Source organism: Diadema antillarum, unplaced genomic scaffold, assembly GCF_040938485.1.
Source record: "Diadema antillarum isolate AM-2024a unplaced genomic scaffold, OU_Dant_1.0 scf00000022, whole genome shotgun sequence".
Taxonomy (NCBI): Eukaryota; Metazoa; Echinodermata; class Echinoidea; order Diadematoida; family Diadematidae; genus Diadema; species Diadema antillarum.
In genome coordinates, this window is record NW_027270911.1 from 2498311 (window position 1) to 2511377 (window position 13067).

At 37.3% G+C, this 13067-nt stretch overlaps 1 protein-coding gene across 1 annotated transcript in view; it reads right to left on the reverse strand.

Annotated features, from left to right (window-relative positions):
• Positions 1-12752, reverse strand: part of LOC139731091 (testis-expressed protein 11-like) — a 35341-nt gene extending 22589 nt beyond the window's left edge. The window contains exons 1-12 of the mRNA XM_071641973.1: positions 12725-12752; positions 11503-11642; positions 9936-10020; positions 9109-9188; positions 8546-8576; positions 7044-7093; positions 6118-6255; positions 5237-5317; positions 4537-4622; positions 2534-2585; positions 1500-1595; positions 484-568 (exon numbers count right to left, since the gene is read on the reverse strand). Of these exons, the coding sequence (XP_071498074.1) occupies positions 484-568; positions 1500-1595; positions 2534-2585; positions 4537-4622; positions 5237-5317; positions 6118-6255; positions 7044-7093; positions 8546-8576; positions 9109-9188; positions 9936-10020; positions 11503-11642; positions 12725-12752 (952 nt within the window). The remainder of the gene's footprint in view (positions 1-483; positions 569-1499; positions 1596-2533; positions 2586-4536; positions 4623-5236; positions 5318-6117; positions 6256-7043; positions 7094-8545; positions 8577-9108; positions 9189-9935; positions 10021-11502; positions 11643-12724) is intronic.
• Positions 12753-13067: the final 315 nt, after the last annotated feature.

Consider the following 13067-nt stretch of genomic DNA (forward strand, 5'->3'; position numbering starts at 1 on the left):
ACAACAAACTTCATTGCAGTGCCATGTCATGTGAAATGATATCAAACACTTCACTCAATAGGGAATTTATCCACTCTTTCCTCACATCTTACAATAATTTCATTTTATCAGAAGGATGAAATATTCCTATGTGTGATGGCGTACGCTTAATATCAAAACTGAAAACTTTGGATAAATACTTCTCAACTGCCTGAGAATTTGGAGGAAAAGTTGATAGTATTATTGATAAAGGAAAGTCGGCTGCAAATGTAAAGATACCATTTAATTGAAATACCTGAACAGTGGGTTTTGGTGGGGGCACTTGGGTGAGGGGCTAGGAGCAGTTTGGCAACAAAAGAAACATTATGTTGTCTTGGGGTCAAGACGGTCACTACCTAGAGGTCCAGTAAGGCGAAAGCGGAAGGGTCATCTCTTGTAGGTGTGGTAGCTAATCTCCGGACATTACAGATGTATGTAGTGATTGGTGAAATATGAGAGACTTACCAGCCTGAAGCAGCTTACTGTCAATGGTTTCACTCAAGAGAATTATCTTGATCTTTAGATGGAGACCAAATGGATGACTGTGCTCCTGCAGATTAAATCAATGAGTAGCACAAATAGAGGGAAGGAGACTGATAGATAATCAGACATGACATGTTCCTTTTTCATGTCTTTTTATACATTTTGTCATATGCATATCACATTTCAGACTGTAGAATTCAGCTTGTAACATCTAAAAGATGTAATACTGCTTTCCAGTTGCAGAAAACTTGTCCTTTCCACCATACAATAAGAAAAAGTTTTCATCTGGGGCTCTTTTCTTTTTATTCTACCTTTTTCCTGCAGTGTGTAAAGGAGCCAGGGAAGGTTGCTGGTATGTTGCCCAAACGTGGTGATAAAGGCAGTTTGTAAATGAGGATTTCAGTATGTCTTTTACCAACAATTTTGTTCACTCTGAAAATGATCACACATGCAAAGAGTAGCACACTGCAGCCAGAGTCACTCATCAAAGCTACAATAGCTATATCAAGGCATGCCAACTGCAATTTCGATCTAGCCATCACATCACAGAATTTCTTCATCTTGGACAACTGGAGAATACTGGAAGTGTTGATGGCAAATGACGGCCAAGATCAAAGCAACACATTCTCTTCCCTGCTTGCTGAACTGGAAGATTAATGGGCAACATAGATAAACCCTATCAGGGAAATCCCCCCCCCCCCCCCCCCCCGGCTAAATACCTAATAGTGGTATGGTTAGAACAAAGATTAGGGTTAGGGTTAGGTTTAGAATTAGAGTTTGGGTTAGGATTAGGATTAGGATTAGGGCCAGGAGAAGGGTCAGGGGTAATTGCCCATGGGGTAATTGCCCTAGACCCATTTTTTTTTTCTGATGCATGTTACCATCTGTGGCTAATATGTGGTGTAAAGGGAGAGGGCTTGAAAGAGGGGGTACCACTGCATTCATGTAGTTTAGTGGTGGGGGGGAGGGGAAGGGGGGGGGGGGAAGGGGGGACTCACAGCATTAGCCAGACTGACAGCATTGAGAGCCTTCTGTGAATACTGCGCTGCATCCCAATCCAGGTAGGAGCTGGCAAGGAGACGGAGGGTCTTTGCCTGGTTTCATCAAGCAAACAAAAAATTAAGGTGCTTATTTTGCAGTTCAGAAAGAAGCCACATGTAATCTTCCATAGGCAATATAAAGTGAACAATTTTGACAATTAAAAAAAACAAACAACAACAACACAAAAACCCCAACCCCAAAATTCAACAAAACCATACAACAATCCATTCTTACAAGAAATGGCAGAAGGCTATATTTTATCATCTTCATCACGAGTTCTAGCTTTAACTTTTCCTACTTGTGGAATTAATATTGATTGTGATTGAAAGATATCTTATTGAAGTCCCTTTGACTTGCTTATAATTGAGTCATGATTAATTCTTCGTCTTGCTGCACTGCTTCCTTCAGTCTGAAAGATTATTGCAGTTTACTTTGTTTGTCTGTCTGTGTGTGCATGTGTTAATAAGCAAGGGCACCTGTGTACTGGAGTGTGGAAGAAGGGTGCATATGATGCATCACGCATTACCCCAGGGTACCGTAGTACCCCGGGGTACCACGTTGTGTAGCGCCACCTCATGTCCACTCGTGGACAGCCACAGAGAAACGCATGCACTGTGTGTGCGTGTACATAGTCATTCGCATGCCACTGCATGTTATACTACGCATGCATGGCACGCTGTGCTAGCAACAGCGTGTGCTTCAGTGCAGTGCAGTGTAGTGTAGTGTAGTGGCTAGCGCGCCCTAGCTTCGGCACCAAAATAATTTCCACTTTTTGGCAACCCAGGGCACAACCTTTTTTAAAAAAATAAATAATTGAACAAAATGGCTGATTTTTATTTGATACCCCGGGATACTATTTATGTCATCATATGTTGGCTAAGAGCAAGAACAAAATAAGATACATTTCATGTGATAGAACAGAAATAACTTGATTGTTTGACTGCTCTATTATCTTGCATGCTAGCATACAAATAGAGCTAGCATCACTTACCTGCATTTTGCTGTCAATATCATGGCAATCTTTTCCAAGCTCATAGCTTTGTCTGGCAGAAAGTAGTTGAAGAGTATTCGAACACTTTATACAACAAAGTAAATCACGTTATTTAATGATAACATAATAATATGGAAAATCTATACAGCACTTATGATAACAAAGTTTGTAAGCATTTTATAATCACAACTAGAAATGTCGCTATGGCGACTGATGCCTCCGCCATAATGCATGATTCTCCCAATAGGTGTATAGTACAATGTCTTCACAATGTGTGATGATAGTTTCACATAACTGGCAAAATATTGAAATGACAGGTTTGTCAGAAATATCTTGAATGTTCACTTTCCTTGAACTGGGTTTGCTATAATTGTCTAAGAGTGCAGGTACACATATTTGGGGAATTGAGAATTTTTACTTGACTTCTGACCGACCCTTGTATAAGTTTATGCATTGAGTAATTTCCAAGGTATGAAGAAAAAGTGTAATTACAGAACAAAATAGATTTTTTGGGGGGGCATTGAAACCTGGCCTTTGACCCCTAACTGTTGACCTTTGACCTTCTGGCTGGAAATTTTCCAGAGAATCTCCATTAATTAGGTAATGCATGTATATATTAAGTTTTAAAACTAATAATGCAAGCATTTTTAGTATATGAGGGAAATAGTAAAATCTTGAGGAGTTGACCTTGACCTTTGACCCCTTGACTACTGACCCATGACCCCTAAATTCCCTAGATAATCCCTGCCAGTCAGCTAGTACATGCGTATGTACCAAGTTCCATGAAGATACATTGAACCATTTGCGAGAAAAGTGATATTGCAACATTTTCACCTAACCTTTGACCTTTTGACCTTTGACCTTATGACATGAAACTCTCTCTGGAGAATCTTTATGCAGTCGCACATGTCTACACTAAGTTTCAAGAAAATACCTTTGGGCATTGCATAGATATGGCCGGGGAAATAGCAACATTTTTAGCATTTGACCATGACCTTTTGACCTTTGACCTCTTGCAAATGTCACTAAAATCTACTCAACTAATTGCCCCATCATATGTCATCCTCCGACAAAGTTTGGTGAAATTTGCTTGATCCAGTCTTGAGTTATCGCATAAATGGACACAATTTCATGATTTGACCTTGACTTTCGACCTTTGGCCGATTCCACCCAAAATCTAATCAAGTAATTGCCCCATCATACTTTATACTTGGACCAAGTTTGATAAAATTCCAGTCAATATTATTCAAGTTATCGCGTAAACGAAAACGGACGTACGTACGGACAACCCGAAAACATAATGCCTCCGGCACCACTTCGTGGCGGAGGCATAAAAAAAAAGAGCAAACATAAATCGAATATGAGTACAAATAATCCACAATTACAAAATCATCAGTTCTGTTCTTGAAATGAATGGGTTTTGAGTTTCTTTTTGAAAATGTCAATGGAGGTAGAGGACTAAATATGAGTAGGGAGGTGGTGTTCCAAAGAAGGGGGGGGGGGGGGGGAGGCACAAACGGAGAAAGCGTGGGTCACCATACCAATTGTTGGTGTGAGGGCCAAGTTTACATCATGCTTAAGACTAGCAGTTACGACCAACAACAAGAAAAAAGAGTAACAAAAAATAATGACACGTTTTCAGGATAAGCTCTTTGAACAATAAACAATTTTAACCCAGACAGAATAAGGAGAAGCGCTATAATCCACTGCTAGAAGGTCAATTCAATACTTCACTGCATTTCTGACAGACTCACAATTATTTAGGTTCCGGAACAGAAATACCTGAACAAAATAGACACTTTGTTTTGCAGTACAACTCATATCTTTGTACCCTTCCCGATACATTTGTGTGTATACATGTGTGTGTGCGTGGGGGGGGGGGGGGAAATAAGTTTTTGACGAACGTTTTTTTTAAATAATCCATATAATCACTGGTTGCTAGGAGAACGCTGTGATGAACAATAAAGACACACTTTGCTTCAAAAAATGAGCTGCATATTTACCTCAGCCAGGAAACAGCAGATTCAAACTTGTCACTCTTTTGTGCATCACAGCCAAAGTTGTAGCACAGCTTGGCCAAAAGTGACGTCTGCAAATAAAATTATGACCAAAACTATTGAATATAGTCAAAAACATCTACTTAATGATCTAAATGAAACAAAAATCCAAGTATCAGGTCAGCATGGTGCAAGAAGTCTCATTTCTTGTTCATTTTTGTCCACATATGAAAGATTAAATTGAATCTTTTTCCTTCAGAGGAAATGCTAAGTATGGTATGAATCATTAATTGCCAGTATTTCTGAACACTGTTAACCTTATTTGCAACAATTTGGTACTTTGTTTTCTTGTTGTTTCTGTCATGATAAACTTTTTCATACTTTCTATGTACTGTGATGCATATTGAAAACTAGAACTGAAAAAGGAAGGAAATGGACATAATAGCAATGATTAAAGAGAAATTGAGAAAATACACTACAGACAGTGTACAGCATGAAATATGTGGCAGCTTCACAAAAACTGTACAATTCAGAGGGCGGATGGATACTGCGGATACGTGAAGCAATAGATATGCATGGGCGATAACAAAATATACACATCATGAGACACTGTGAATGGAATGATGTATAGATGTGCAAACATAAAGTCATGAGTCTGCTCTGAAGGCTGTACAGACATAACTATAATTATATTGGGCCAGTTTACCTCTGTGGTCAGAGTTGACAGAAGAGCTGTGGCTTTTTCAATCCACTCCAAGCCTTGACTGTGGTCCTCTTGTGCCACAGACTGGAGAGGGAAAAGAATGACAAATTTCAATTTATGTATATGAAATTAGTCCTTTTATGTCAATGTATGATGTACATTTGTGCAATTTGATCTTTGGTCGCCATTCGTATTTCTAATGAAGACCTTTTCAATTCAATTCAAAAAACAAAATATGGTGGAGTCACATGGGCAGATGGATGGATAGATTTGTGGACAGATGAATGGATGGATGGACATGTGGAATATGTGAAGACAATGCATCTGACTATAGTGCCAGCAGCAAAAGACACAAATGAATTTGCGTGATATGTCTTTTAATACCAATAAATATCTTTTACACTCATTCAAAGACTATGGAAAGAAAGACAAATTTCCAAGAACAAGAACATGTATTTTCGGGCCCACAAACTATACTAATCAAGTTTGATATCCATTAAATGAGCTCACACTATTCAGAATTTGCTTATTTTCTTTCTTTTTTTTAAATAGTTCAGGCTCAGATTGTTTTTGAGAATAAGCTTCCTCATTTCTCTTTGCATGTATATGCTGTTCATTGATGAAATTCAGTTGTTGTTTTTTTAATTACTAGCGGTTTCCACAAACATTTGATTTCAAGCTATTTCACGCCAATAATATTCAACAAAAAATACATCAACCGTGACTGCTACACAAGGATATTCATACGACCACATCCATTCGAGTCTGCATAGACTCTAGAAAAGTTAGATTTCATTGACTGGTGTAATTCAAATTGGCTCGTAATGTCTGGATCAATTTTTTCGCCTGCTAATCATCACTTCACACCCTTCTCGTTAACTTACCACCTTGGCCTTGTAGCAGTAAATCTTGAATGCCTCTCTGTCCACTTCTTTCTTTTTTTCCGCCATCCAGGCACTCTCGGCCAATGATAGACCAGAATCACCTGCCGTCTGAACGTGCCTCTTCAGTTTGTCTAATCCCTGTGAGCGCCACATATTCGGACATACATTCAGTATAGGGCACTCGTGTCATAACAAACATGGTTATAATAAAATTCTGCTTACAACAAAGTAAAAATCAAGGTTTCAAAATTATCATCTATACATCTTTCTGTACATTACTGTGTGGTTATATTGAATTTTTGATAAGGCAGGTCCTGAAAACCTTTTTATAACAGGAGAATACTGTACTACAATTTGACTAGGGTGCATTCATACTGCATGTATGTGAAAATGTTTGCAGGATCTGCCCTTTAAAAATTCATATGGGGGGGAGGGTGGTGGTGTGATTTATAGCTTGGGGGATAACTGATTTCTAATTACGCAGGTACTGTAGAGAGCTTTGACAATTTCACACTTTAAATGGTACAATCTTGTGTATACTTTCTGTTTGGGGGGGGGGGTTCAGCATTAGAATTTGTTTATCAGAATGAGACAATCAGAACTGGATGAATTGCGTGAGTCTAGTGCTGATTGCATGAGAGTTGAAAACCTCATTATGCATGGTGACACTATGACCCCTCATCTATTGGCAATGGGATGCTACCATCAGATAGGTATGGTTTTAACACTGATTTATTCAAGATTTAGAAGAAATTACTGCCTCCCGATGGTTTTAACAGTCATATTCATTACTCATTTGATTACTGATATTTCTACAAGTATTTATTTATTTCAAGACTACTTCCAGATATCACTAGTGACATTCAGGAACTGGAAAGTTTAAATATTGTGTTGCAAAACTGTTTTTGCAGTCTAAGAACACTTACTTCCAATGAAAGAGTGAGACACTGCTCTGCCATTGGCAGCTGGTCACAATCTAGAGAAGCAGATGTGATAAAAGCAGACAAAATCTTAGGGAATACCCATTCTGTCTTCCAGAGATAATTATTGAGAGTAGCTCCCCTTGTAATGTATCATTGATCATAAATCAAGAATAAAGGGATTTACTTCAATTCAATTCAATGCAGGTTTATTGACAATAAAAAAGAACATGCAGCTCAATAGCTGAAATTGTTCATTTTACAATTAAAACAGAAATACAAAATTGTAAAAAATAAATGAATATATTTGTTGAAATTGGTTATCGATATGAATATAAATATGACGGAAACATTGTACAAACTGATAAAACATTAAAATTTCAACCCGGCCTCAAATTCTTGACCTTTGACCCACAGACCCCAAAATTCCCAAAGAAACTATCCACAAACAGTACATGCATAAATATTTTTTTCACTAATTAAAACCATTGATCTCTTTACCCTCAATAAAAATGCATATATCAAAATTATCAATAATGATGTGAAAATACTGAAAAATATTGCACATTTATAGAAACAAATGATTGTACAAACCATTGAGTAACTGAACTCAGCACGGAATAATTAAATTTCTGAACAATAAAATAATGAGCCTGATTATAAACACACATCACGAACAAAATCATATGAATGTAAACAAACTCAAAGTGTCGTTATGGCACAAAATGTGGCTCTCCAAAAACGTCTACAGCACATTTCAACAATATATAACAATATTTCAGCACAACTGACAAAGCATAAAAAAGCACTGTATTTATCACAAAGGTGTTGAGTGCTCCCCCCCCCCCCCCCCCCACCCACGAGGTCCAATTCAATAAACATCCACGTTATTAAGAAAAAAAAAAGGATATGTAAAAATCCAAAAATTTTCAACTTGCACCTAACCTATCAGAAATTCATCATATTCTGGCAAATTACCTCAAAATCATAGCTGACTAAATTTATCAATGGCTTTGCAGCACAGGAAGCAACATATGAACTTTATTTAATGTCCCTTACCAAACCAGCTAGATTATAGAGGGAGGGTCACTATAGAGCCTGGCTCTCACAAATGACTCCAAGACAGCATCTTTTATTCTGAGCAATCTAAAATAACTCTGAAACTGAGCAATACCATTCGTAACAGGGTGGCATTTCACTCTGCATATTCTGGAAATGCAATTTATCAGTTAATGAAAACATGACAAGGACTATTTATCTTCCAGTGTGATTGAAGACACTGCATGTAACAAGTTTGAAAATCCATTGAAATTTCTCTAGATTTCTACCTTGGGATATAAAAGAATAATTTATTTGAAAAAAAAAAACCAAACATACAATACACAATTTCATAACAAATATTTGTGTTTGAATAGCAGCTTCTTAGGCTCTGTTTTTTCTTAAAATCAAGAATTCCAAAGCAGCAGCTGTAAGAAAAGGTATTACACATATACAATGTAAGAGCCTACCTAGCCAGGCACTAGCAGCTTTACTTGCCATCTGTGAAGAATGGGTAAAGGAAGGAAATTAAAACAACAACAGCACCAACCACAACATACAATTAGCTTCTACAGGTAGTCACTGCACTGATGTAAAGATATTTGGTTGACATATTTCACTACAATACAGTGGTTTTAACCTTCCTCTGATCCCCATGTTTTTCTGTTTATGTTGTTGTTGTTGTTATTTGTTTGTTTGTTTGTTTGTTGTTTTTTTTTTTGGGGGGGGGGGAGGAGGTACATTACATACATTTATTTTCAAGTAAATAAGAAATTAAATATGCAGATACAAGCCAAAGTGAGCTCACATAGATTATAGCATTGACCAAATGAGCTTGGCAGTAACCATCTTGATGATATATCATGGTTGTTGGTAGAAGGTAGTTGGTCCAAAATTACTGACTTTCACTATGTTAATAGTGTAACAATAAATGCTTTGATTGACGCACAAAAATGAGGGTGATTATTTAGCAATGCACTTACAATCCGAGTATCACACGTAAAATAGGTACTATCTTGAACAATTTACTTACCATTACATGCCTTTTCTGCACAGTGAAGTTGTCAGCTGACAATCCACTTGTGAAGGCAAGGTTGCTTGCAAGATGGCGCACTGCGATATGAAACAACACATTGCAGGTGGTTACACACAACTACAAGGCTGCGACCATTCTGGGGGTGGGTGCTATTAGTTTAACCCTGGTCATGAACAATATCTTTGAAACTAACACCTTTCTTTTTCTCAATTTAGAAGAGGTAGACAGAGAGAAAAAATAATTGCCAGGTCATTCAATCCATTAAATCTTGGAAGTTGAAATATTCATGAATACATATGTGTGAATGAATTTGTGTTCTGAGATTATAAGTTCTCTTTTGGATTAAAATATGCTTTGCAGACTGCACAGACGGAACTACAATGTACAACTCAGTATTCAAGGTCAATCCCTTAGTGGCATTCAAGATTTGAAAAAAAAAAAATCTGACTGCTTTGATCATCCTGCCACTTCTTAACTGTGCACCAGGTGCTAAATATGATTAAGTTAAATTTTTTATTTACGGGCTAACAGAGACCAAATTAACACTGACAGTGGTAATGATAGTAGTGATGATAACGATAACTTCAAGCAATGATAATACTAATACTCATGAAATTAATAATAATGATAACTGGACAAACCAATGAAAACCTGAAAAGCTATGTGTCTTGCACCTTCATAAAAAGGGGTATTTTTTTTAGCTGGAAAAAAAAACCCCAACAGCAACTAAACCTTACTCAAAAGAGATGCACCAAACTTCATACTGACTCAGCCATATCATCCAATCAACTTGTAATTACATATCGTTAATATTCCTTTCTCACATTTTGCATTGAGGATGTCAGTGATGCTTGTGCCAGACTTCTTGGCTACGGCAATGTTCCACAGAGTGAGGGCACACTGCTCCATCTGAAGATAAAACACAATGAGCATGGTCATTGATGGTCATGTCTGATTCAGTCACATCATATGTGACAGTGCACCTCAAAACAAACAAAAAGTCGCCAGACTAGAATTATTAGTTAAGACCATATTCTGAAAGAGCAGACTTTAAGCTTTAAAATGATGTATAACTCAAATCAAATGGACTCTCCTAACCTATCTAAATATTGGAAAGAAAGCACAACCTCAGGAAAAGTGTGAACTGAGAAAAGAGGCTCTGAAGTACAGTGTCTATTCAAGCGCTTAATCTTTACCAAACCGTGCTGGCTGTGCGATGAATGGAACAAAAAAAAGGAAGTAAACCACTGGAGTAGCAACAATGAAGGGATTATCAGATTACACTGAAATTAAGCATGCCTCATTAACACATTCTGTCCATAATTAATTCCAACTTTCAAAGCAGTAGCATAATCCTTTCAAAAGTTATTAGAGTTGAAAGTGAAGAGTGTGGACAAGGTTTTTCAGAAATGAAAAAGGGATTCTGAAGACACACCTAATCACACTATTCTATCAAAAATGTTCGAGATAAACTGCTAAAAACACACTTTCCTGCCCGTTTTATGATACCAAATTTTAGCATAATGTAAAAGAAGACCTGCTTTTTCAGAAAATATAAAAAAGTCAAGTTCGGCTAGGTTGACGCATTTCACTTATTTTCAGTCCTCATGCAAAATCAGTGTGTGCGACTTTATGTTCGTTTTGAGGTGCACGGTCACATATGAATATATTGCAACACTTTGGGTGTTATTTGCAAAATCTTGACAAAATTAACCCGTTGAGGACAGTTTGATTTTGGTACAACATGCATTTCCCATAGAGGCTTGCCCGAGTATACTAATTGGGACTTGTCCTCGACGGGTTAAAATCCGTCTGTTATGTGTGTTACCTTTGATTATTGACACACAGACTAATTAGGTGGTTGATGGGAATATAATGCAATAGTATTAAAGATATGGTGGCTTGATTGGTGAGTGCATGGCTCATTAATGATCTGAATGATTGATGGGTTGACAGACTGACTAATTAAGGGCTTGGACATTGGCAAAATTACTGATTTGAATTGCTTGCCTTGTAAGTTATGGGTGAATGCATGATTTAGAAAAAGTGATACTCTGGATGGTACAAGGCCACTTGCCTGGGATAATTCACAATAAATGGCAACTGATTAGTGGGATGGTACTTCGTGAGGGTAGACCTAGCTGTAGGAGCTATGCTGTATAAAATCACCTGCCTGTTTATCAAAGAGCTTAGCCAGGTGGGTGTTTTGTCATTGGTGTTTAAGGGAACCACAGTGAAGATTAACAAAAGAAAAGTAAACATGGCTTTGATTTAAACCACCTTTGTGAATCAAATAATTAAGTACTTAATTTGACGAAAACTTATGTATTGACCCCGCTTGCGCGGTCACTGCAGACCATGGTTTGAAGGTTGTTGAGCAATGAAGCTAACCTGAGAGCCCTTTTCTTTCACCAGTCGGTCCAGGACTTCTCCACCCAGGCTGTGTAATGAGTGAGACAGATCCATCAGCTGATTGGCGATGCCATCACACCTCTCCTCTTCGTCCTCTTTGCACAGCTCATCAACAAGACCTGGTTTTACATGACGTATAACAAAGACAACAGTTCATACCTTGATTGAATAAAAAGTTCACACAGGAACATGATATGTGACCCATAAACACAAAAACCTGACACTAAGTGACAGAGTCATCAGATAATTATCTTCTGATTTTGGGATAAAATTTGTAAATTCTCCACATCGTTGAAAGGGATGATACAGTTTTGGTGGAGACGTGGCTTCAGGTTTCTAATGCTTTTTGAAGATGATTTTGTCAGATAATATGAAACCTCTAATGATATAATGAAAGAACATACTAATTCTACAAGGCACCAAAACTTTCTTTGATGAAAATTGGTTAGAAATGGCCAATATCCAAAATAAAGCAATCCTAATAAAGAGCAGGAACCACCTTTTATTAAGATTGCTTTTTTTTATGTTGCAGCCATTCAAAACCAATTTTCATCAAATAAACTTTGAATTCCTCGTAGCATTATATGCTCTTTCATTATTTCATGTGATGTTTCAAAGTATCTCGCAAAACGTTAAGAATGCAAGATGAATCCTTACCTCAACTAATATTAGACCATCCCTTTAAACCATCCTATTCATTTCCCAGCACCAAAATACAGAAATAGTATGAAAGCCAGCCACAAAAAAAAAAATGAAAACATTTCCAATAGAACAATTTCTACATGCAGTCAAATAAGCATGAGATTAAACATTCAAACACAAGCTAACAACAACCGAAGTAATCACCTCATTTTGAATTGTACCTGTATTCAGTCAAAAATCTGAAACCTATTTCTTGCCCACTCTGCACCTTCTTGCCATTAATTTCCTTTGTGTATCAAAACATTACTACAAAGCACAGATGACTACGAAATATAAGACATGGGGATTGGTGACAAGGCAGTCTTTACAATAAAACATCAAGCATCCAGCTGGAGGGGGGGGGGGCATCAAAGGAAGTAATCAGACTTCACAAAAAGCAAAGAAACAAACACGGCTTTGCAAGCCCAAGTTTGGTATTGTCTTACTATCTAAAACATTGTTATGTAAATGCATGAGAGGGTTCTTTTTGTATTGTTAAAGTTTACACATGATGGCTCACCTTCAAGCTCTTGAACAACACTAGCCATCACTGTCCTTTCAAATTGTGTTTGGGAAAACTGAGAAAATAAACACAATATACACCTAAACATCATCAGACATAATCTCTATATGAATCTATAATTCTACGCTGTCCTTTAGTCATTTGCAAGGTCACTTGCTTGAAAAATTGTGTATATAGATCTATATAATTGTAGAAGATAACAATATCCAAATAGCAAAGATTGATGGCAAGACACTGCGATCAAAGCAAACTCTTCATGTAGAATCCGTCAATGATACAAATTTTCTGCACACAAAACAAAACATATCAGGGGTGGATCCAGAAATTCCGCAAAGGGGAG